General features: G+C 35.7%; 1 protein-coding gene across 1 annotated transcript in view; it reads left to right on the forward strand.

Moving 5' to 3' along the window:
- G2E3 (G2/M-phase specific E3 ubiquitin protein ligase) overlaps positions 1–25,542 on the forward strand; it is a 53,799-nt gene that overhangs the window by 24,022 nt on the left and 4,235 nt on the right. The window contains exons 3-11 of the mRNA XM_025391134.1: positions 2,036–2,133; positions 4,643–4,744; positions 7,373–7,479; positions 8,441–8,557; positions 11,691–11,815; positions 11,919–12,051; positions 15,647–15,954; positions 18,054–18,235; positions 22,422–22,594. Coding sequence (XP_025246919.1) covers positions 2,036–2,133; positions 4,643–4,744; positions 7,373–7,479; positions 8,441–8,557; positions 11,691–11,815; positions 11,919–12,051; positions 15,647–15,954; positions 18,054–18,235; positions 22,422–22,594 — 1,345 coding nt within the window. The remainder of the gene's footprint in view (positions 1–2,035; positions 2,134–4,642; positions 4,745–7,372; positions 7,480–8,440; positions 8,558–11,690; positions 11,816–11,918; positions 12,052–15,646; positions 15,955–18,053; positions 18,236–22,421; positions 22,595–25,542) is intronic.

The following is a 25,542-nucleotide window of genomic DNA, read 5'->3' on the forward strand; positions in this document are numbered from 1 at the left end:
AAAGCCTTTGCCTATTTTTAAATTGGATTGTTGGTGATTTTGTTGAGTTATAAGAGGTTTTTTTTTAAAATGCATTTTGGATACTAGATCCTTAGATATGTAGTTTTCAAATATTTTCTTGCATTGTGTAGAGTGTCTTTCACTCTCTTGATAGTGTCTTTTTTTTTTTTTTTTTTTTTTTTTTGTGGGGGGGACAGAGTCTTGCTCTGTCGCCCAGGCTGGAGTGCAGTGGCACAATCTTGGCTCACCACTGCAACCTCCACCTCCCAGGTTCAAGCAGTTCTCCTGCCTCAGTCTCCTGAGTAGCTGGGATTACAGGCACATACCACCATGCCCAGCTAATTTTTGTATTTTTCTTAGTAGAGACAGGGTTTCGCCATGTTAGCCAGGCTGGTCTCAAACTCCTGACCTTGTGATCTGCCGCCTGGGCCTCACACAGTGCTAGGATTACAGGCATGAGCCACTGCACCCAGACGGTAGTGTCCTTTCAGTCACAAAAGTTTTAAATTTTCATGAAGTCCAATTATCATTTTTTTCTTTTGTTACCTGTGCTTTTAGTGTCATGTGAACTCTGAGAAACCATTGCCAAATCAAAAGTCACACAGATTTACCCTTATTCTTTCTGCTAAGAATTTTATTTTAGGTCCTTGACTGTTTTTGAATTAATTTGTATATATGGTGCGAGGTAGGGGTTCATCTATGTTCTTTTGCATGTAACTGGTTGTCCCAGCACTATTTGTTGAAGAGACTATTCTTTCACCATTGAATGGTCTTGGCACTCTTGTTGAAAATCATTTGACCATAGATGTATATATTTATTTCTGGACTCTTTTTCATTGATCTATATGTTTATCCTTATGTCACTACCACACTGTTTTGCTTACTGTAGTTTTGTTGTAAGTTTTTAATCTTCTCCCCTGTTTTTTGGTTAGTCTAAAGGTTTATCAATTTTGTTGATCTTTAAAAAGAACCAACTTTTTCTTTACTCCCTCTGTTGTTTTTCCATTCTCTATTTTGATTATATCTACTCTAATCTTTATTTTTTTGTTTCTTCTGCTAGCTTTGGATTTAGTTTCTTTTCTAGTTCTTTAAATTGTAGGTCGGTTATTGATTTGGGATTTTCTTTTTTAACATAGGCTTGCATGAGCCTAAAAATCAGCCAGAGGTGACAGCTTAGGATTTCTTGGGTCATTTCTGGGCATGTGTACATCTCTGGGCATGCACGTGGACTTCTAGATTCTCCAGTATTATGCAGAAGGTTTTCCAAACTTTTATTCCCTCATGTACCCTCTTTTCCCAGTTTCTTCTTTCCTACGCCTTTCAGTCTGTCTGCTGCTTTCCCTGTCTGTTTTCCCTTGTCCTAGGCTACTACAGCTAGTATATTTGTTTCAAATGTTTTTTGACAAACAGCAGAGGCTCTAGCCCTGAGAATGTTCTGAAGCAGGTGAAAGAAAGGCAAGCATCTGAGCTTATCCCTCAGGGAGCCATCATACAAGTCAAAACAATCACTTTTTTTTTTAGAACAAGGTCCATTTTACCCCCTCTTGGACCAGTAATCTGTACCAGGAACATGGGCCACCCCAAAACCACTGCCCAGCTGGGCAGTGGGGAATGGTAGGTGGGTAAGTTAAAATGTTCTCATCAAAATTAGTAGTTTGTTTCTTCATTAAGCATTCTCCTAATTTTTGTAAGTTTTTATTTAGATTGTAGAGCTTCTAAAAAGTTAATTCTAACAGTTTTTGGCAGTTTAATCAGAGTTTTGTAGTTCCCCAGTCTGTCATTTTCAGTGATGTTACTTCATAAATTGCCATTTTAACCGTACACTGGAATTTATCATTAAAGATTGGTAAAGAGCATAAAGTTACATTAATGTTTCAGAAGTAGGTATTGGAAATTTTAAGTTACTGATGTCAATATTATATGATTTGCTCTCTCAGAAAGACTTTAACACAGAAATTAAGAGAAGCACCAGTTCCACAGGTTTTTTTGAAAAATTTAAATATATTTTTATATCTATTTACTTTTTACCTGTTAGCTTGTGTTTTCTGTCGAAAAAACGATGACTGTCCTAATAAATATGGAGAAAAGAAAACTAAGGAGAAATGGAATCTCACTGTACATTACTACTGTTTGGTGAGTATAATTTATAATTAAATTTTAGAAATTTGGTATTCTAAAGAAGATAGTAAGATTCTGACACTGATTTCTGAGAATTGGATAAGTCATTTAACTTCTCCAGATCTCATTTTGTCTATCTCTAAAAATAGACTTTTTTTTATATTGAATTCTAAGATTCTGAAGTTACTTGGTACATATAAAGACTTATCATTATTACTTGTTTGTTTGTTTGTTTTTTTCTTTCTTTCTTTCTGTTTAAGGCCTAAGTGAAAAAAGGAGAAAAGGATTAGGTCTATAAAGGGGGTATTTCTTTTACCACTTTCTTACTTCATTTGTTGCTAGTGATAAATCTGAGAAAAGACTTTTTTGAGGGTTCAGGGAGTAGAATAAAAGTATTTTATTTCACACAGAACCTGAAAAGAAACCTTTTGGCTAAAGGTAATAAATATTTTTGGAAAAGGAAACCAGTTACTTTATGCATCACTCAGAAGAAAGCAAATGAGTGATTTCATACTCAGAATTAGTCTTTCCTTTGTTTCCCCTCCCCTCCACCAATTTCTCACCTCACTGAATTCGTGCCTTAAGATATTAGTGACACATTACTGCCTTAGCATGCCACATTACTACCTTACATTAGTACATACAGTGTTTCTTGATACTGTATCGTTATCTGCTGCTTAACAAATTACTCTGAAATTTTAGCAGATAAAACGTTTGTCATCTCACACAGTATCTGAGGGTCAGGAATTTGGCTGAGCTGGATAGTTTGGGCTCAGAGTCTCATGAGGTTATCTTTGAGATGTCAGTCAGATTACAGCTGAAGACTTTACTAGGTTGCAGGATCCATTCACCTCTGGTGGCTCTTTCATGTGGCTTTTGGCCTCAATATCTCCTAACTATTGTCAGGAAACCTCAGCTCCTTACCTCCTGGGCCTCTTGGTAAATAAGGCTACTCATGGCATGGCATCTGGCTTCCCCCAAAGCAAATGATGAGAGAGAGGGAGACAGTGAGAGAGAAATCAAGATGGAACCATATGACCTAGTCATCACAACCGCTCACTAATGTCTCTTTTGCTTTATTCTATTGGAAATAAATCATTAAGTCTAGTAGCCCACACTCAAGGGGAATTAAGCACCATTTCTTGAAGGAAGAACTATCAACAAATTGTGGACATATTTTCAAATCTACCACTATCCATGTTAAAATTATTTCAGTGCTTCTTTGAGAAACCACCTAAAGTATTCCTTGGTCCTCTAAGACTACAGTCTTGTGCTTCAGTACCTCATAGGTTAAATAGAGTAGTACACTGGCCTGGGAACTTACTTATAAGAGAACATGAAGTTGTCATTCCAAATATGTTTATAAGTTAGAGTCTATTACGTTTTGCAGTAAAAAGAAAATCTTTTCATTTTTGTGTGTTTATTTTACTTTTTTTTCAATCAGGAAAGGAAGATTATATTATTTTACTTTTTATGCAGTAGAATTAGGAGAGCTGTTTTATCTGTCTGCAGGTTATGTTTTCATAACAAATTCTTAGTGTGTGTCACTTGTTATCACTTGTTTTTCTTTACGATATACTGGTTAAAATTCTAATCACAAATTTGCTCTACAAAGTGTTTTTGAATTATGTAATAATTTAAGTTGATCATATCAAAATTTCCCTTATGTTCTGTCTTATTCAGTGAGTGTAATACTTTAAAAAAAAGTACTGACCCCAGACTCAACTCTTTTAATATTCTATTTCATTATGAACAAAAAAGTATAGTGATGTTACAAATGGTAATAGAATGCTAGAGCGGAAAGAGACTTAGATACAATCTAATCCAGTGTTCTTATTTTCATGTTTAAGGTTTTAGACATTAAATTACTTGCCTAGGGTTCCACAAGTTTCAGCGAAGCCTGGCTTTCAAGCCAGGATTTCTTATTCACATTCTACACGTTTTCTGACTCAGGCTTTCTTAACATATACAAACAGTGAAGCTTAAGTCAAATTTTAAAACAGTCAAACATTCATTACTGTCGCATTGGATTTTAAAATTCAAACGTTTATGTTGTCTAGGGTTCAATAGGTTTTCTTTTAAATACTGCCTTAATGATTCAGAATTCAACTAGATTTAGAGTTAGCCTGAATTAATCTGAATTGTCGCGATCTGTATTCACCACTCCTTTTTGTTAAGCTTAATTGTAGGTCTTCTTTCTTTCTTTTTTTCTTCCTCTAACCCACCTAACCACTCTCCGCCTTCCTTCCTATCTTCTTTTCTTTTTCTTTCTTTTTCTGTTACTTCCTGGAATACTTTTAGAAACTTATTAGGATATACAAGCTGATAATATACAATGCCTTCTGAATCAAACAATGTAAGTAAGCTCTTACTTTCACCATGAAAAATAACTCCTATAGGGAACTACTTGAAATTTGAGCCATTTTATGTCTATTTTTTTATTAGACTGAATAGTATGGATATATATTTTTAGTGCCCAACTAGTTTCTTAGAGATTATTTTCTAATTGAGAATATATTCATAGTTGATGTCAAGTGGAATTTGGCAGAGAGGTAAAGAAGAAGAAGGAGTTTATGGTTTTCTAATAGAAGATATCAGGAAGGAAGTGAATAGAGCTTCTAAACTGGTAAGTAAATTATTTTATTATTAACTAAATGCCATAAATATTGCCAATACTTGGGAAGTATTTTCTGTTGGTTTCTGTACTAGAAATTTATGACTTTGATTATATGTTTCAATGCATATTTTTGTCATTTAAATATGGTAAGTTTTAGGAGGACAGTTTATATTTTTGCCCGTGAAAGAAAGCTTAATTGACCCTGGATAATACATGTGACAATACCGACTTCACTTCCTTATCTTATTCCAACATGTCCATCAGAATTGACCATCAGAATTATGATCATAACTCCACTCTGCCATTCTGCAAACCTTCAATCCTGAGTCAACCCAACCATTTACTTTTTTATTCTAATACCTCAGTTGCTGAGATTGGAATGTTGGGTTGAGTTAGAAATTACACAGCTTTGCAGACTGGCAATTCATGATCTCCATATCTCCTGACCCTTTTCTGACATTGTGTGGTTATATTCAGTGCCCCTTTCTATTCTCTAGGATAGGCATTCTAAACTTTAACTCCTTGCTCATTCAGCTATCATTTGTGCATCTTCTGTGTATTAGCCACTATGCTGTATGCAGGGAAATGTCTCCATATGGTCTGAGTAAAAATAATGAGAAAGAATGAGATTTGAAGTATAGGGAGTTCTGTTTAGAGAATGCGATACTGGAATTAATGATTTTCATGGGGGAGCATTTTGGGTGATGAGGGGATTCATCATTACACTGGAGGGGAAATGAAGGACACTGACACATTATAGTTGAAGAAGTCACAGAAAGATTGTCCCATAAATGCTGAAGTTGTTTAGACTTTGTTTCGACAGATGCCAAAGTCTTGAGGTGGAGGAGTGCCTAGGAAGTTAGCAGATAACAGAAAAGTAAATGTCATTAGGCTCAAAGGTCCAAATTTTTCAAAGTGTGAAAATCAAGTTGGCCTATAATATTGAACAGAGAACTAAAATAATGTTCTCTTTGTCCCCTTTCCTGCGCCTGTCCATGTCCCACCCTGTGTCAAGTCTGGAAATTAAGGAGGATGGAAAAATAAAACAGCTTTATTCAAGAAGGTCTACAAGGGAAGCACATAGAAACATTATTTTAGTTGAGGCAAAGAAGTGGAGGCAGTTATTTTTGAAGATATCGAGAAGATAGGAGAGTTAATGGTAAAAAGAGAGGTTCTAGGGCACAAGGAAAAACCTTGGGAGAGAGGTTAGCATGAATCTAAGGACTATGCGAGATATTAAATGTGAGATATTAGTATCAATTCCTAAACTTCCTGGTGATAGTGAGCTTGTGGTAAAAGGTGGTCTCTAAAGGTCCCCTTATGGTTTGGAACTACAGATTGAATATCCCTTATCCAAAACGCTTAGAACCAGAATTTTAGATTGAAATTTTACATTTGAAATTTTTTTCAGATTTAGGAATATTTGCTTACCAGTTGAGCACCTCTAATCTGAAAATCCAAAACCCAAAATGCTCCAATGAGCATTTCCTTTGAGCATCATGTTGGCACTCAAAAGGTTTTCAATTTTGAAGCATTTTGGATTTTTGAATTAGGGATATTCAACCTGTCCTTATTTTCTTAAAACACCTGAATCCTCTCTATGTATATTGTGAACCCTTGAAAAGAAGAGTCCCATTTGTGAACTCAAACTAGAATTCCTTGTTGTCAGTTCATTGGGAGAGTTTCAGATTGGCCAAGTATTCTCCAGTGACCTAGGTGGTGCTCAAAGGGGTCAGCAGTAACTCTGTAATCCCTGAATCAGTGAGCATTTTAATTGCAATCTTAAGGGTTCCAAAGTGTTTTAGGTACTGTTCTGTATTTTGCTAGTGATTGATTCATTTAATAATTTTTCCATTTATATACCACTGTTATATTTCAGTTAGTGGCACTGGTAGTATATTCATTTCCTAGGGCTGCCATAGCAAATTGGCTGCTTAAAACAAGTTTATTCTCTCACCATTCCGGAGGCCAGAATTCTAAATCCAAGTGTCAAAAGGGTTGGTTCCTTCTAGAGGCATGGTGTTTGGCATCTGTAAAGCAGGAGTTAACTATCTGTTAATTAAATGCATGCTACTAGTTTTTACTGGGGACTGGCTACTCTTTCCAGTAGGCTTATAGTTTCCTGTTTCCTTCTGAGTACCCTCTGTCTGGTGCTTCTGTATCTATATTTGCTATAGCAATGAGGATAGGTTTTATACTTCTCTTGTTTTGGGAAGAAAGCTCTCTTGGAGATTGAGTTAAAAGCAGAACCAGTGATGATTTTTATGTAACATTTAAACGCCATTTCTAGATGAAGTAACTCAGGAGTTTCATTTTTTTCTCACATTTTAGAGGACAACACAATATTTAGTAACATTACACAATAAGTAAAATGACATTACACAATAAGATTGAAAAAATATATGGGTGATGTAAAGCTAAGTATTAATTAGCTTTTTTTTAACCATTGGGGGAAAAAAGAATTCTAGATTTTAGCAGTGGGATAACTTAGTTTATAAGGACAAAGTTTGAGAACCCACTGGCATAGAAAATGTTTTCATAATATATTGTTAAAAATAGCACATGTTCTGTTACATAATACATCACCTGATAACAGACTTAAATCATTAACAGTAGACTTTCTATTTTCCACTGTAGGTTCAAGCAATAAATGCGGGAGTGTTTTTCTTTAGGTGTACAATATGCAGTAATAGTGACATCTTTCAGAAAGAGATGTTGAGAATGGGAATTCATATTCCTGAAAAGTGAGTAACATTTAGCCTTATGATAAAAAGAGATATTTTAAATGTAGGATTTAATAGCAATGGAAATGATCACCTATGTCTGATTCAGTGAGCATGGACAGGTAGCCATTTCAAATGGTGAAATGGAAAACCTCCTCCCCCAGATGGCCAGTTCTTGGAAAGCAAGGACTGTGTCATAAATGTCTCATTCATTGATTTATAATCTCTTTATAAGTAGCTCAGCTATGTCTAATTTTAATTGATTGACTTTGTACACAATTATAAGAGACTTCAAAATGGTATGTATAAATTGAGAGAATCAAGATGTGATTTAAAATATGTAAGAATTTTCTTAATACTTAAGCATGAAGAATCCAGAAATAATGATAGTGAACTTAAAATTAAAAATCGAAAGTGAAATATTTGGAAAAATGTGTTGTAAAAAATTTATTGTTAACTTTTCATTTATCGTGAAAATTCATTGAGACTAATTAACTGTATGGTAAAATAACACTAATGGATTTATATCTTAAAGAGAATCCTAAAAAGGACAAGTTTTATTATTCTCCTAAGTATATAAAAGTTTTTATTTTAGGCCAGGCACGGTGGCTCACGCCTGTAATCCCTCCCCTCACTTTGGGAGGCTGAGGCGAGCAGATCACCCAAGGTCAGGAGTTCAAGACCAGCCTGGCCAACATGGCGAAACCCCATCTCTACTAAAAAATACAAAAACTAGCCAGGCATGGTGGCGGGCCCCTGTAATCCCAGCTACTTGGGAGGCTGAGGCAGGGAGAATTGCTTGAACCCGGGAGGCAGAGGAGAATTGCTCTTGACCCGAGATTGTACCACTGTACTCCAGCCTGGGCGAAAGAGCAAGACTCCATCTCAAAAAAAAAAGTTTTATTTTTAGATTCATTCCTGATCCTCTTATGTAACATTATTTATAGGTCAAAGCATATTTTATATCTTGTTTCTTTCATAGAGATGCTTCCTGGGAATTAGAGGAAAACGCTTATCAAGAGCTTCTGCAGCACCATGAGCGTTGTGATGTTCGAAGATGTCGTTGCAAAGAAGGGCGAGACTATAATGCACCTGATAGGTATTTCTGAAAGTTCAGTTGTTCTTAGTGGTTCCTTGTTTAAACCTTCTGCTGACAAAGTAGGTTTTATAGTTAGTGAAACGTAGTTTTGCTCTTAGGATGTTAGAAGTTTAAACTGAGATGAGGGATATTTTCTAATGCACATTTACATCCGTTTACAGAGAAATTTTTGTGGTTAGTATAGTTGTAACCTATTTCTCTGTTGTATTATCACGAGACTCTATTTTCTAGAGCCACACTGTTCTATCTGGTGGCCAATAGCCACGTGTGGCTATTGAGCACCTGAAATTTCCCTTTTCCAAACTGCAAGGTGCTGTAAAGACTTAGTTCACTAGGACTGCCATTAACAAAATACCACAGACTGGGGGGCTTAAAAGAAATTTATTTTCTCATAATTTTAGAGGCTGGAAGTTTAAGATCAAGGTATTGACAGGTTTGGTTTTTTCTGAGGCCTCTGTCCTTGGCTTGCAGATGGCTCTGTTCTAGCTGTGTCTACACGAGTTGTCCCTCTGTCAGTGTGTTGTCTATGTCCTAATCTCTTTTATTTTTATAAGGACACTAGTCATATTGGTTTAGGGCCCACCCATCTGACTTTATTTTACTGTAATTACCTGTTTTTTTTGTTTGTTTGTTTTGAGATGGAGTCTTGCCCTGTTGCCCAGACTGGAGCACAGTGGCACGATCTCGGCTTACTGCAACCTCTGCCTCCCGGGTTCAAGCGGTTTTCCTACCTCAGCCTCCCGAGTAGTTGGGATTACAGGTGCATGCCACCTTGCCTGGCTAATTTTTGTATTTTTTTTAGTAGAGATGGGGTTTCACCATGTTGGTCAGCCTGGTCTCAAACGCCTGACCTCATGATCTGCCCGCCTCAGCCTCCCAAAGTGCTGGGATAACAGGCATGAGCCACCACACCCGGCCATAATTACCTCTTAAAAGGCCTTATCTCCATGTATAGTCACCTTCTGAGGTACTAGGACTTAAGATTTACTTCAACATATGAAGTGCAGGGAGACACATTTCAGCCCATAGTCATTTTATTATGACTTAAAGAACTTATGTGACCAAATAACTTAAAATTTGTTGTTAATAATTTTTATGTAGATTACATATTGAACAAAACGATAATATTTTGGAAATAAAAATATATTATTTAACTTTTTTATATTTTTTAATGTGGCTACTGGAAAATTTTAAATTACATATATGGTTTACGTTGTATTTCTATTGGACAGCACAGTTCTAGAGGGTAATTTAACTAGATTTATCTAGCACTGTTTCTTTTGGACCACTATAAAAAGCGTTTGGCATTTGAAATTTATTGATTACTCTTTCATAATGTCAGTGGCTCTTTTATTTAACAGTAATTTTGTGCATTTTAGGTACAATGTACTGTGTTGCATAGTAGGAACCAAGAATACCTTCATTTTTTAAGATGTAGGATAAGAAGTAACAAATCCAGTTTACAAAATTTATATAGGAAATTTCAATAAATTGTTATCACTGTTATGTAATCTTACTTAACATAGTAAGCTCAGTGTATAGAGCAGAATATTGGGAGCCTTGTTTCATGAAACAAGATTGAGTCAGCTACTACATAATTGTGAAGATTCAGCTAAGGTCTAGCCTGCTCTGGAAAGTTTCCTGTAAGCAGCTGTCCTCATTCCTGATTCCCTACTCTGGGCTAGGGGTTCCCTTCATTGTGCTTGTTACAGTATAGTTGGCGTTAAATTTAATGCTATTAAACCAAAAATTCTTAGAAGGCAGAGATCTCATTGAAGGTGTCAAGTAACTGTATTCTTGCCTGTGTTACTTATCTAGTGACCCTGATTATTCATTCATTAACACCAATAATACCTCCCTCAAGAGTTTTGCTGAGGCATAGATGACATAATGTATATAGGATTTTAAGAAGCAATACATTCATAATATTGATATTTTTCAAATTTATTTTAGGCTGTTCTTTGCCTATATGTATTTCTTGTATACCATTGGTCTCTCAATCAGTAGTTACAACTTTTCTTTCTAGGACAAAGATATTGTCTATCTGAATGACTGCTTTGTAATCTCATACCCTCTCATCCTAGTGAGAGGAAGGCAGTTTTAGTGAAAGGCAGCATGGTTAGTGCTTAAGAGCATGTCTGAAGCTAGATAAACTGAAGTGGAAACCTCAGTCTGAGACTTGGCTAATGTGAACTTGAGTGGACAAGTTATTGACCCCTCTGTGCCTTGATTTCCTCTTTAAAATGGAAGTAACAGTGGTTCTATCTACCTTCTACAATTGTGAGGATTAAACTTTTCATATGAACACAGCGAGAACTGGACTTGGAGCATAATAAGCACTTAGGTTAGCTGTTTCTTCCTCCTTATTGTTGTCACTGGGCAGAGACTCTCACATATAGAGGACACATGCTAACATATGCACACCCACACAGAGGGATGATATGCCCCCACCTCTGGGGTAGGGATGATGTCTAGTTACCTCTCTTGCCACTCACACTTTCACACACGCAGGGAGCTAAATCTGTTTCTAAACAGAGAAGGTGTAGTCATACCCAACAAAAAGGCTGGAGCCCCACACTATAGCCCACACACATAGTCATGGAGAAAATATGAATATGAATATGTGATGGCATACATCACATAACACAGTGGGGAAACATGGAGCTGGGAACAGATGACAGAGAATATAAATATGAGCCAGGTAGGAGGTCTGGATTCTGTTGAACTGCACAATACCTGAGGTGTTTGAGCAAGCTTATTTTAGGAAATATTCCTCACCTTGAAATTTACTGAATGTTTCTTCCATATCAGACATACTGACACAGCAATCTCCCTGTAAGCATAGTCATCTCAAAATAGAAAGGAAAATTTATTTTCTCCCTCTTAATCATATTTTGTCTGATGTTTATATTCTTTGTGTATGTGCATATGAGTGTGATAAGTTAGTTTTGGTTTTTACATTAGAGATATTTAGAGAAGCAGATAATCTTTTTCCTCCTTTAGAAAATCGATTGGGTGGGTGTATGCGTGTGTGTGTGTGTGTGTGTGTAAGAAGGGAGGCCCTGTGGACATTGCTAGTGGTTGAAACTAGAATAAACGAAATGTAAGTATCTGCTTTTCTTTATGTCCTCAGCAAATGGGAAATAAAGCGCTGTCAGTGTTGTGGTTCCAGTGGCACACATTTAGCCTGCTCCTCACTACGGTCATGGGAGCAAAATTGGGAGTGTTTGGAATGTAGGGGTATTATCTACAATTCAGGTAATTTTTTGTAATTTTGAATAAAGTTTTTATTCAAATGTGTATTATTTAAAAGTTTTTACCTATATCTCTGTTATGCTAACATGGAAATTTAAATCTGTAGGAGAGTTCCAAAAAGCCAAAAAACATGTATTACCCAACTCTAATAATGTGGGGATTACAGATTGTTTGTTGGAAGAGTCATCACCTAAATTACCCAGGCAGTCACCTGGATCCCAGAGTAAAGATCTACTGAGGTATGTATTTTGAATTGGAGAAATACATAAAAATCTATTTGGAGAAAATTATGATAGGAAATGCCATATACATTTAGAATATTAGGTGATCATACAGTAGTCTAGAAGAGTGTTTTTCAACCTTCAGGACCCAGCGTGTGATCATGAAATCAATGCAACCAGCATTTTAAAGAAAATGAAATGGGATTGAATGGAATACAAAATACCAAAATGCATCATACTTGGGAAAAGTGTATCTATCCTAATTAATTTTTTTGTGTATGGAGTAATGATGTAAAATATATTTTTTATTATAGATCACTTTCAAGATAGTTTGAAAAACACTGATCCGGAAAATGTGCTTAAAATGTTATTTGATTATAGAGTAAGACAGGAAATTAAAATATCAAGCATACCATGTCACCTTATTAAAAGGAAAGAATCCTATTTAAAATAGAAATTTTTTTCTTTTGTCTTTTTTTTAGAAATAAAGTCTCGCTCTGTTACCAGGCTGGAGTACAGTGGCATGATCATGGCTCACTGCAGCCCCAATCTCCTGGGTGCAAGTGATCCTCCCACCTGAACCTACCAAGTCTCTGGAACTACAGATGCATGCCACCATGCTTAGCTAATTTTTAAATTTTTGTAGAGATGGACATCTTGCTATGTTGCCTAGGCTGGTCTTGAACTCCTGGTCTCAAGTAGTCTTCCCACCTTCGCCTCCCAAAATGTTGGGATTGCAGGTGTGAGCTTTGATGTTATAATCATTGTTTGCTTGTTTACTGTCAATGTCAGGAGTCTAAATGTCAGCTCTTCCCTTTAGAAAGTTTAAGGCGTACATACTATTATCACATTAATTTCTGTTCCCATAAGATAGCAAAATAGGCTGGGTGTCGTGGCTCATGCCTGTAATCCCAGCACTTTGGGAGACCTAGAGGTCGAGAGATCGAGAACATCCTGGCCAACATGGTGAAACCCTATGTCTATTAAAAATACAAAATTTAGCTGGGCATCTGTAGTCCCAGCTACTTGGGAGGCTGAGGCAGGAGAATCGCTTGAACCCAGGAGGCAGAGGTTGCAGTGAGCCAAGATTGTGCCACTGTACTCCAGCCTGGTGACAGAACCGAGACTCTCAAAAAAAAAAAGATAGCAAAATAATAAGTTACTTTCAAAATTTTAATTAAATAAGATTGGAATTACATCTTTATAATGTTGGGTATTTGTTCAGCTGTAGTTAAGATTTTTATGTTTATATAGATTTGCAAAAGAGTTTTTAGAGCCTTGCTTTATCCAATAGGGAAGAAGTAGAAAATTAGTCGCTAAGCATGATGAAATACTTTCTTGTTAAAAATAATTTCAGTTTGGGTATGGTGGCTCATACCTGTAATCCCAACAGTTTGGGAGGCTAAAGTGGGAGGATCATTTGAACCCTGGAGTTTGAAACCAGCCTGGGCAATGTTAGGAGACTTCGTCTCAACAAAAATATTTTAAGAAAATAACCAGATATGGTGGTGTGCACCTGTAGTCCTAGCTGGGCAAGAGGCTGAGGTGGGAAGATCATTTGAGCCCAGGAGGTCAAGCTGCAGTGAGCTATGATCATGCCACTATACTCTCTCCTGAGTGGCACAGCAAGACCTTGTCTCTAAAAAAAAAGTTTCAAGTTTAAAACCTTAGAAGATAGTAAAGATAATTTTTGTGAAGACATTTGATAACTGAATTTGTAGACAGGTAGAATATTAAGTACTCTTCAAAATTTGAAGAATATCTGTTTTACTATGCCACTTGTGTTAACTCTACGGAAAAATCTGTTACAAATATTGTTATACTTTTAGTATCAAAATAGATGTTCACATTATTTTAAAATAATTTTAATATTTAGATTTCCAAAGATGTTACACCAGGGAAGCTTGACTCCTTGCTCCTGCTTTAACATGTAGTCATGTTTAGAAGAATAGCATCAACATTCCCCTGATCAGGCAGGAGCAAGGAATCAACCTGCTATAAAACAGGTATGTTTCTGAAGAATTGTCTTACTTCCAAAGGACTTTGGCTTTTATTCAACATAAGTTAATGAAGAGAGGATGATATAAAAAAAGAAAAAGCAAAACCTGGCCCACACTAGGGCACTGTAATGTCTTGGGGTGGGACAAATTCATACTTGGTATAGAAAATGATCCATGGGCATTGCCCAAAACAAATTTATTTTTGAGAACATTAATTCCAGTTACAGATGGAGAAACTGAGGGAAGGAGTGATTGAGCTGGTTTATATAGTCACTTGGATTGTTAAAACAGATTGCTGGACTTCATGCCGACAGGTTCTGATTCTATAGATGTGCTGTAGGGCTCAATAATTTGCATTTCTAACAAGTTCTGGGGCAATGCTGCTGCTGGTCTGGGACCACACTTCGTGACTTACTGGTCTAGACTAAAAGGTACTATTTTAGGAATTGTGAATTCTGTTTATAATATTAGCTCTACTGTTAATTATGACTTTATGATTTAAAATATATTGTGTAATCTCTCAAAGACATTTTCTTACATAGTAAGCAGAGATTACATTTGCTTTTTTTCAAAAAGGATATAGTAAACGTGAAGTAAACTACAATTAAGAAACTTAATTATAGCCATTAGCCAGGAAGGTGAGAGTTTGGGCTTTATTTATTTATTTATTCATTCATTCATTTATTTATTTATTTATTTTTGAGACGGAGTTTCGCTCTCGTTGCCCAGGCTGGAGTGCAATGGCGCGATCTCGGCTCACTGCAACCTCCGTTTCCCTGGTTCAAGTGATTCTCCTGCCTCAGCCACCCGAGTAGCTGGGATTACAGGCATGCGCCACCACACCCGGCTTATTTTGTTTGTTTGTTTGTTTGCTTGCTTGCTTGAGATGGAGTCTCGCTCTGTTGCCCAGGCTGGAGTGCAGTGGCCGGATCTCAGCTCACTGCAAGCTCCGCCTCCCAGGTTTACGCCATTCTCCTGCCTCAGCCTCCCAAGTAGCTGGGACTACAGGCACCTGCCACCTCGCCCAGCTAGTTTTTTGTATTGTTTTAGTAGAGACAGGGTTTCACCGTGTTAGCCAGGATGATCTCGATCTCCTGACCTCGTGATCCGCCCGTCTCGGCCTCCCAAAGTGCTGGGATTACAGGCTTGAGCCACTGCGCCTGGCCTTATTTTGTATTTTTAATAGAGAGACAGGGTTTCTCCCTGTGGGTCACGCTGGTCTCGAACTCCTGACCACAGGTGATCCGCCCTCCTCTGCCTCCCAAAGTGCTGGGATTATAGGTGTGAGCCACCGCGCCCGGCCTGAGATTCTGATTAGTAAACCGGAATTCACTGGTTGGTTAAATTTGAGATAATTATCTATCAACTTTCTTGTAAATGATTCTAATTTGGTCAAAGATTGGGATGAGGAATCAAGAATTTAAAACTAAGATTATCAAATAACTGTTTTTGGTTCTAGTAGCAGCCATTGGTACGATTTTGGATGGAAGTTGGGGAAGAATATCCTATTAATCTTTTTTTTTCCCTCGTCATGTTTTATTGGCTATATAACTGCTGTTTCACATAAAGTACTTTAAAGTACTTATCTCTATGTTTAAATTCATGTTTTATAGGCAAGGCAGCAAATTTAGAAGAAATGTATCAACACTATTAATAGAGTTAGGATTCCAAATTAAAAAAAAAACTAAAAGATTATATATCAACAAAGCCAATATCTGGACTAGTGCCTTAGATGCATTCAGAAATCGAAACTTTAATCCTTCATATGCAATTGAAGTAGCATATGTTATTGAAAATGATAATTTTGGAAGTGAGCATCCTGGATCAAAGCAAGAATTTCTGAGTCTCTTAATGCAACATCTTGAGAACTCATCATTGTTTGAAGGGTCCTTGTCAAAGAACTTGTCTCTAAATTCTCAAGGTAATTATTTTATTTATTGTTGTATATACCAAATATCACATGTATAGAAAAAGAGATAGATAGCTGGTTAGAATTGATATTTAATACCTGTGCTCTGAATATACAGTTCACTTTGTTAATAAACTACTGACAGAATCACAGGAAAGTGGGAAGGGGGAGTGACAGTTGAAAAAGTAAATTTTGTGGTGAAACATTTTTTATTTAAGAATATACATTCTTTATAGCAATATTCTTCTAAAAATTAATCCATAATTAAGTGTAACTTTATCTTTAATCTCATTTTAATAGAGTGGCCAAATGGGGATGATTATTTGAATTCCTCTTGTTTGTATATTTGGAATTTGCGGTTAACATAGAGTTTTTATAACATAGTTTCCTAGTCCACATGTAACCAATTTTTCAGTATACTTTTGTTTGCAATAATTTTTTTTTTTTTTTGCACAATTATGTATATGATAGTTTTCTGTCTTTACTATTGGTGAGAACTTAAGGTAATTATAACAGGCATCTCAAAGCAGTGGGTAATTCTAGCATTCTCTTTTAGGGGCTTTTTTACTACTTTTGCTGCAATAGGAAATTCGAAAGAATGAGAAGGCATTTCGTTTCATTTCATTTGAATTTCCTGCTATATTTTTTGTAAACATCCTCACCATTGCCTAAAGCATCATTTTTACTCTGTATAGTTCACACAGTTTAATTGTAAACTCCCTTTAAAATAAAACATAAAAATAAATAAAAAGCTTTCCAAATAGTAATGTTAACTCAAGGCAGCTTTGGTATGGTGGAGAGTACGTGAATTTAAATCACAGAATCTGAATTCAAGTTTGTACACATCTAGTTCTTTACATCCTTAGTTACTCTCTCTGGATCTCAGTTTCTTCATCTGTAAAATGTGATTATGAATATGTAACTTACAAGATTATTGCGCAGGTATTGTTAATGTCCCTTATTAATAAGTTGCTTTCAACAATTTAAAAATTAAGGAAAAATTTACTTGATTGTTTTGACACATCAGAGTTGCTAATACATTTGAAATGACAATTTTAATTCAAGCTCTGACAGTAAGGTAAGACAGCATGTACTGTTGAGAGTAAATTTGTGCCTTTGGGAAAGATTATTTAGTGATATAGATCGAGAACCTTAAAAATGTTCCTATCCTTTGACCTATTAATACCATATGTAGGAATCCTAATCAAATAAATATAAACAAGAATATGTGAGTAGATGTTGACTATAACATTATGTCTCATATAGTTGGAAATGTCACTTAGCCAGGATAGCCAGTAATAGGGGGATGGTTTGCATTATAGTACATCTCTAAGTTAGTCTAAATACATTTATTAACTATAGATTTGAGTAATTTTGAGTAGTATAATAAAAAGTTTACAATATAATAAGTGGATAAAACATAAGTCAAATTGTTTTTATATTTATATACACAAAGAGGTACAAATACAGTCATTTGTCACTTAGTAACAGGGGTATGTTCTGAGAAATGTGTCAGTAGGCAATTTCATGATTGTGCAAAGATCGTAAAGTGTACTTAACGGAAACCTGGTTGATGTAGCCTACTACACACCGAGGCTATATGGTAAAGCCTATTGGTTCTAGACTGCAAACCTGTATAACATGTTACTGTACTGAATACTGTAGACAATTGTAACACGATGGTAAGTATATGTATATCTAAATATACAAAAGGTAATGCATTGTGCTATGACAGTATAACATCACTAGATCATAGGAGTTTTTCAGCTTCATTATAATCTTAGGGACCACCTTTAATGTATTTCATCCATTCTTGACCACAACATCCTAATATCGTGCATGACTATACACCAAAGTGTTTACAGTGGTTATTATGGTGGTATGTTTATTGTGTTTTATGTTTTCTACAATAGATTTTTACTTTATATTCAGAAAAATGTGTCTTTTTTTATATTTTAGGTGAGATCTATATTTTCTACATAATGGTAGCTTCTAAGCATTATATTTATCTAATGCTTAGATTTTTGGACTAATTTTTAATATATATTTAAAATGATGGTTATCTTACAATAATAGAAGTGTATTTGATATATTTTCATCTGTATTTACAGCTCTGAAAGAGAATCTTTACTATGAAGCTGGCAAAATGCTTGCCATTTCTTTAGTTCACGGTGGTCCTTCACCTGGTTTCTTTTCTAAAACCTTGTTTAACTGCCTTGTTTATGGACCAGAAAATACCCAGCCAATTTTAGATGATGTTTCAGACTTTGATGTGGCACAGATTATAATCAGGGTAAGCAATGGATCTGTTTATTAAAATGCACACTACATTCTAGGTATCTTTTAATGTAAATGATCTGCAATAAAATAATATCTATGAAGGAGTTAGGGATTGTAAACATATATTTCTGTTTACCAGTGGAGTTCTGAACCAGTTAAAAGATAGTTTTAAAAGTCAGATGGCTGGAGATTAAAGTGCAGGTTTAATGTTAGTAAAACCAATTGGATGATGTGATTTTGGTCTGTGTTCAACATGGCTTGTGAATTCTCCTCAGAAATACATGGATTTGCCTGCCTTGCTAGAGACAACTTGAGGCAGATTCCCTATTGCATGCTAGAAAGCAGATAAAAGTGCACTTTGATGCAAGGCCGGTGGATCTGAAGAGAGGAAGGATTTGGCTTACCAGTTAGAATACTTTTCCTTCCTTCTATAGGGAGGTATGAATGATAGATGGAGAGAAAGACCAGGCTGAATTTCTTCCAAAGGAGAACAGGTGGTAGGGATCAGGGAGGACTTAATGCATCCTCCTAAAAATAGTTACAATTTATTCAGCACTTATAATGGGTCCTGTACTAAACATGTCACATGTACAAACACTCATTTATCATAATGCCATATAAGTGTCATTGCCAACATGTTACTGCTTTAGAAACTGAGACAATGTAAGCCATTTAACTTTTCTTCCTTAACCTCCCTCCTACTTAAGCATACTCTATCCATTGTCTCAATTAACAGACAATGTTGTTTAATGATTAAAAGCATAGGCCTTAGCCGGGCATGGTGGCGTGTGCCTATATTCCCAGCTACTCTGGAGGTTGAGGCACAAGAATACCTTGAACCCAGCGGATTGAGGTTGCAGTGAGCCAAGCTCACACCACTGCACTCCAGCCTGGGCAACAGAGGGAGACACCGTCTGAAAAATAAAATAAAGTAAAATAAAATAAAGCATAGGCTCAGAAGTCAGATTTTACTTTGAATGCCAGCTCTTATAACTACTATATGCTGTGTCACTTTGGGCATGTTAATCTTACTCAACCTCAGTTTCTAAGTCACAGAGTGAGCACTGCTGAAGTGTGAGTTGCTGTAGTGTATTATAACAATTCCTTCATTTGCCTTAAGACTGCTTATCCTAACACTGTGTTTTAAATTGACCCCTTTAATTCTTTGTTTTTCCTTTTGTGTCCTCTTTACTAAAAAAAAAAAAGTGTATTTAAGCTTCATTGTCTCTATTTCCTATTTCCTCTTTATTTCTTGTAATCAGGCTTCTGTCCCTACCACAAGTCTCAAGTTAGCTAGTTCATAGTTTATATCCGAGGCTCTAAATATCCATGTCCAAAGTCCTTTTCTAATTTTTCATCTGCTGTGACTTCTGCAATTACCACTTAGAATTTCTCTGCAATATTTTATTTAATATTGTACTTTCTCCTACTTCTGATGATTCTCTCTTTAATACTTCTTACTTCTTTTTCTTACCCCTGAAACAGCATTTTTCAGTGTTGTCTTAACAGTCCTCATTCTTTATTATTTGGAGAGCTTCTTCTCTCCTGTAATCTTTCTGAATGATTCACAGACCTGTATTGTTGAGCCTCTGGACTCTTATATACAGATAAGACCTGGGTCTTGTAGCACATTGAGTCCAACATGTTTAAGATGAAAATAGTATTTTTCCCAGAATTTTTTGTTTGATTGTTTTTTGGGGGGCTTTTTTGTTTTGTTTTTACCTGTTTGCCTTTTCTTTCCAAGAGATTTCTTATTTCCAAGCTGTCCTGGAGAGTCATTTTCATACTCCTCCATTTTCCAGTTGTATGTCAAGTCACCTATCTTTAAGACTGACTTATCATCAACCTTTACTTCCTATTTCTAGTGTGCCTTTTTTACCAAACTCAAATTTTCCCTCGGCTCAGACAATTAGAATGTTGTTCTAATATTCTTATTTGGGATGATTCTTCCAAAAGTACAGTTTTGACCATACTGCTTTCTTCCTCAGGAATCCCCCAATGGCTTCTCATTGCCTGTTGAACAAAGTTTAAGCTCTTCATTAGGGCATTTAAGACCTTCACCTCTCTTCATGGCTTTATCTACTCCAGTTTCTGTACTTTTTATCCAGTGTTTGTTCATTTAAGAAATACTATGTACTCTGTACTGTTTTGTTACTAAAGATAGAGTAGTGAGGCAAAGTCACTACCTTCTTGGAGTTTACATTAAGAGAGAACACAGAAGATAAACAACAAATATAATATACTATCATGTAGTAAAATGTATGATAATGCTAAATAAAACAGAATATGGCCAGGTGCAGTGGCTCATGCCTGTAATCCCAACACTTTGGGATGCCGAGGCGGGCGTATCACCAGGGGTCAGGATTTCGAGACCAGGCTGGCCAACATGGTGAAACCCCATCTTTACTAAAAATGCAAAAAAATTAGCCGGGTGTGGTGGCGTGCGCCTATAGTCCCAGCTACTTGAAAGGCTCATTTGAGCCTGGGAGGCAGAGGTTGCAGTGAGCCAGGATCACACCATTGCACTCCAGCACGGGCAACAAAGTGAGACTCCATCCCAAATAAATAAAATATATACATAAATATATACATACATACATACATACATACATACATACAACAGAATTAAAGAAAGGAGATAGATAAAGGTTGGAGTATATATAAGTTAGGTTTTAGGCTAAACTTCTGTATCACGTAGACACAGAAAGACAGTGGCTCAAAGAAGGCAGATGTTTACTGCTCCGTAAAATCCATTGTCTAGATTTTAGGGTAAGAGTTGGCACAAAAAATGGCCTGTAGGTCAAGTTCTGGCCTGTTGCCTGTTTGGTAAATAGTTATATTGGGCAACCATGCCCATTTGCTACTGATCTGACTGCTTTCACACTACAGAGTTGAGTAGCTGCAACAGATATCATATAGTTTGAAAAGCATAAAATGCTATCTGGCCCTTTATACAGATGGCCCTCTGTTTTCGAGATACATCGTGATTTACAAAACCATGTAAGGACTTGAGTTCCTCCCTCTCATTATCGTGTAACACTTAGCATTATTGTCTTCATCCACATGGTTGAAGCTTGCTCTTAAAGGAGAAAAGTGGAAGTTGAGAGCAGGGAAATTTGAGACATTGTTTTTACTTACATCCCATTGAACAGTCATGTAGCCCCACCTAGCTGCAGCAAAAGTTTGGCTATGTGCCCAGCAGGGTTGAGGGTTTGCAGGGATGAGGCAACATACACCCAATTATTACTCTGACAGGGTGTAAAGACAGTGTTTTGAGCATAATAGTCATGAAAAACTTCAGAGATTTCAGCAGAGATTTTGAATGAATGAGAAGAAGTCACGTAAATCTCTAAGAATGTTTTAGGAAAAGGAAATTGTAAGTAAATTTTCTGTTAATGCATTGTTTCCTATTTTTAACATTTTCCATCTGTACCTTTTAAGAGCTTACCTGTATGAAAGTGTCTTGCACTTTCACTTGTCTTTCACTTTCACTTCCACATAAATGGCCAAGTATTTCTTTGTTTACGCTGTTCACTAAAATGCTCTTGGTAAAATTCTGTCCATCTTTTAATTCTCAGCTGATATTCTTTTTCATGAATTCCCAGGTCATCTTTCTTGCCTATCTAGTGCTAGGTAACTTTTCTCTTTTTTTTTTTCTTTTCTTTTTAAGAGATAAGGTCTCAGTCTGTCACCCAGGCTAGAGTACGTTGGTACGATCATAGCTCACTGAACCTCCAACTCCTGGGCTCAAAATCCTTCTACCTCAGCTTCCCGAGTAGCTAGGACTACAGGTGTATACCACACACAACAGGCGTTTTTTTTTTGTTTTTTGTTTTTTTTTCCTTTAGAGAAGGGGACTAGCTGTGTTGCCTAGGCTGTTCTTGAACTTCTGGCCTCAGGCAAGCCTCCCACCTCAGCCTCCCTAGTTGCTAGTCTTACCTAGTGCTATATAATTTTTCAGTGTCAGTTATTTCCTTCTTTACAAATAGTTTCATTATACTCTGGATTTCTTGAAGGCAGAAATAGACAAATTTGTTGAACTGGATCATCAGACATTTATTCTAGAAAAATACTTCTTGGTTTACTTTCACTGCACCCATATGTACTCAGAAATTTGAGTATAAATTAATATCATTTGAAATGTACATGTCACTCAAAAGTAAATGGGTAAAGTGTCTGTATTTTCTCCTTCGTTACAGATAAATACTGCAACAACTGTAGCTGACTTAAAGTCAGTAATAAATGAATGCTATAACTACCTTGAGTTAATTGGATGTCTCAGACTTATAACGACATTAAGTGATAAATATATGTTAGTAAAAGACATACTTGTATACCATGTAATTCAGAGAGTCCAAGCACCCTTTGAAAGGTAAGTTGTTTCTATTAATATATGGCTCTCTCAAATTACATGTTTAAAGTGGTTAATTATCTTGTAATGTGAGATATATTTGGTAATAAGTGAGATGTTTTTCTCAGAAAAAAATGTAAATGCTATTTTAAAATAATAACTTAAGCCTTTTTGGGATGATTACTGTTCTGATCATTTAATAAGCATTGTGTAGGTCGGGTGCGGTGGCTCACTCACGACTGTAATCCCAGCACTTTGGGAGGCTGGGGCAGGTGGATCATTTGAGGTCAGGAGTTTGAGACCAGCCCGACCAACATGGTGAAACCCTGTCTCTACTAAAATACAAAAATTCGCCGGGCATGGTGGTGGGTGCCTGTCATCTCAGCTACTTGGGAGGCTGAGGCTAGAGAATTGCTTGAACCCAAGTGAGCCAAGATCATGCCACTGCACTCCAGCCTGGGTGACAGAGCAAGACCCCCTCTCAAAAAAAATAAAGAATTGTGTAAATGTATGATGCTTTCATAGAAATAATCACTATTTCAGATTATAAATTTTTTTCTAAATATACTCTTTTTAAAACTCTTACTACATGAGCCAACTAATCTCTGTGCATTCATTTAATAACTATTTATTGAGTACCTTTTATCTGCTGGGTAGTATATATATTGACCATTCTTTGATTAACAAAGTATGTATGATTCTTGCTGTCTTTTAGTTTAGAACACTGGTCTAAGACAACTTATGTATCTCCTTACACTCTTACAATTTTTTTAAATAATGGAAATGCACATATGAAAGTAGTCTGTAATCACCATCCAGATCTAACACTTACTAACCTGTGCCTGTCTTGTTCATCTATATCCTACCCTTGTTATTGACTCCAGTATTATTTTAAAGCCGATACCAGATATCATCTCAAACCTGATCAATTCATTTAAAAAAATGTAGTATCATTAATCCATAGATTTAAATATATTTGATGTGTTTAAAATCTTCATAGTTAATATCATTACTGAAGTTTATATGTCTTGGATCAGTATAAGTCTCTTTATGTTGTTGTTTTTAATTCTTTTGATGTGAGCCTTAATGGTCTTTGTAAGCTTTTTTGCTATATGGTATCAGAAGGTGTTTCAGACTTATTTTGCACATTTTAGCCTAAGGAACCTTTGTTATTTTTAATGGGAAATGGGTAATTCACAACCACAGTCTGGATATTAGAGTCTTCGTTTTGCTGGGTTGGTCATGGTGTCTAGGACTTTTCAGTGAACCCAAATTAGAAAAGTCAAGGGTTTTTAAATCTATTTTTATCTATTTTTTTTAAATCAAACTTTTTTTAAAGATCCATTATGAGTGTGTCCTGATACTTCTAATTCAGATTCCCTATTGCATGGTTTTTACTTAACATTTTCTTTGTCTTGTGTTGAGAATTCCAGTTCTTAACGACACTGGGGAATTTGAGTATGAAGTAACTATTCATGCGATTTATTCCACATTTTATAACCAATAGTCTCAGAATAACAGTACTAACATTATCAAATTGTTGTGCTTATAAGTCATTGGAATATTTTCTGTGTGGCTGAAAATTGGGCATAAATTGCATTTTCATTTTTTATTTTTAGTGATTAATTTTTATTAAAATTTCATTTTATTTTAAAATTATATAAAATGTTTTGTATAGTTCCAAAGTCAAATTATAATAAGAATATACTGAAAGTATATTCAAAGAAGTATAGGTTTCATCCATACTACGTCCATCTACCATTCAACCTTTTATGAAGTAACCATTTTGGCAATTTTTTTGTGGTTTATTCTTTTATTTGTTTTTCTTTTTATTGATAACAGATAAACATATGTGTGTTTTTAGCTCATTTTATGCTGCTATAACAATACCTGAGACTTGGTAATTTATAAAGAAAAGAAATTTATTTCTCACAGTTCTGGAGGCTAGGAAGTTCAAAGGCATAGTGCCAGTATCTGCTCAACATCTGGTGAGAGCTGTCTTGCTGTATCATAGCATTGTGGAAGAGCAAGTGAGCACTCAAGACAGAGATGTGCCCTGGAAATCAGGATGAACTCACCCTTTTTGTCAGGAGCCCCCTCCCACAATAATGATATTAATCCATTCATGAGGGCAGAGCCCTTGTGACCTAATCACCTCTTAAGGACCCTATCTCCCAATACTGTTATACTGGCCATTAAATTTCAACATGAGTTTCAAATGAGACATTGAAACCATAACATTCTCCTCCTGGTACTCTAAAACTCATGTCCCACTCATATACAAAATCCCACTCACATACAAGAGTATCTGAGGAGGTGAATAGGAAATTTAGAAAGTCAGGCAAAAATATATCTGTTCTTTGCTTATTAATGAAAATGTGTATTTTAAAATATTCAGTTGTTAACTTGCATTTCTTTTGTTAATCAGATATTTTTTGTTCATTTTCCCTATCATTGATCTTTCAGAAGAATTTGTATTCCTTGCATAAAATTAATTTTCTGTCATATATATTAAATATCTGTCATTTGCTTTATCTTAATTTCTTTTTAACAATACATAGGTTTTACATTTTTATGTAATGAGGATTTGTCACTCTTGGTAATATCTGGGAAACTTTATTTTTATAATAATTAGCTTTGAAGTATAAAACACTTCAGATTTTGACATCTTTCTAATAAAAACTTGTTGGTTGTGAAACTATAAATAGCCAAATAATGTAGGTATGTAAAGTAGTCATTTTATATTAATGTATTTGCTTATGGATTTGAAAGTATCAAGTATAGCATATCCATATCTTCTCTTTTCCCTCACATCTGAAAATATGATTGTCTCTTGTAGGGTTTTTTTGGTTGTTTTTTAAAAATCATTAGCTGTTTTGAAAAAATGCCAGATAAATTAGCTGGAAATGTATATTCTCTAATATAATACCAAACACACATGTATGAATGTTGGCTCATTATTTTTCTTC

The sequence above is a fragment of the Theropithecus gelada genome, chromosome 7b (genome assembly GCF_003255815.1).
Source record: "Theropithecus gelada isolate Dixy chromosome 7b, Tgel_1.0, whole genome shotgun sequence".
Classification (NCBI taxonomy): domain Eukaryota; kingdom Metazoa; phylum Chordata; class Mammalia; order Primates; family Cercopithecidae; genus Theropithecus; species Theropithecus gelada.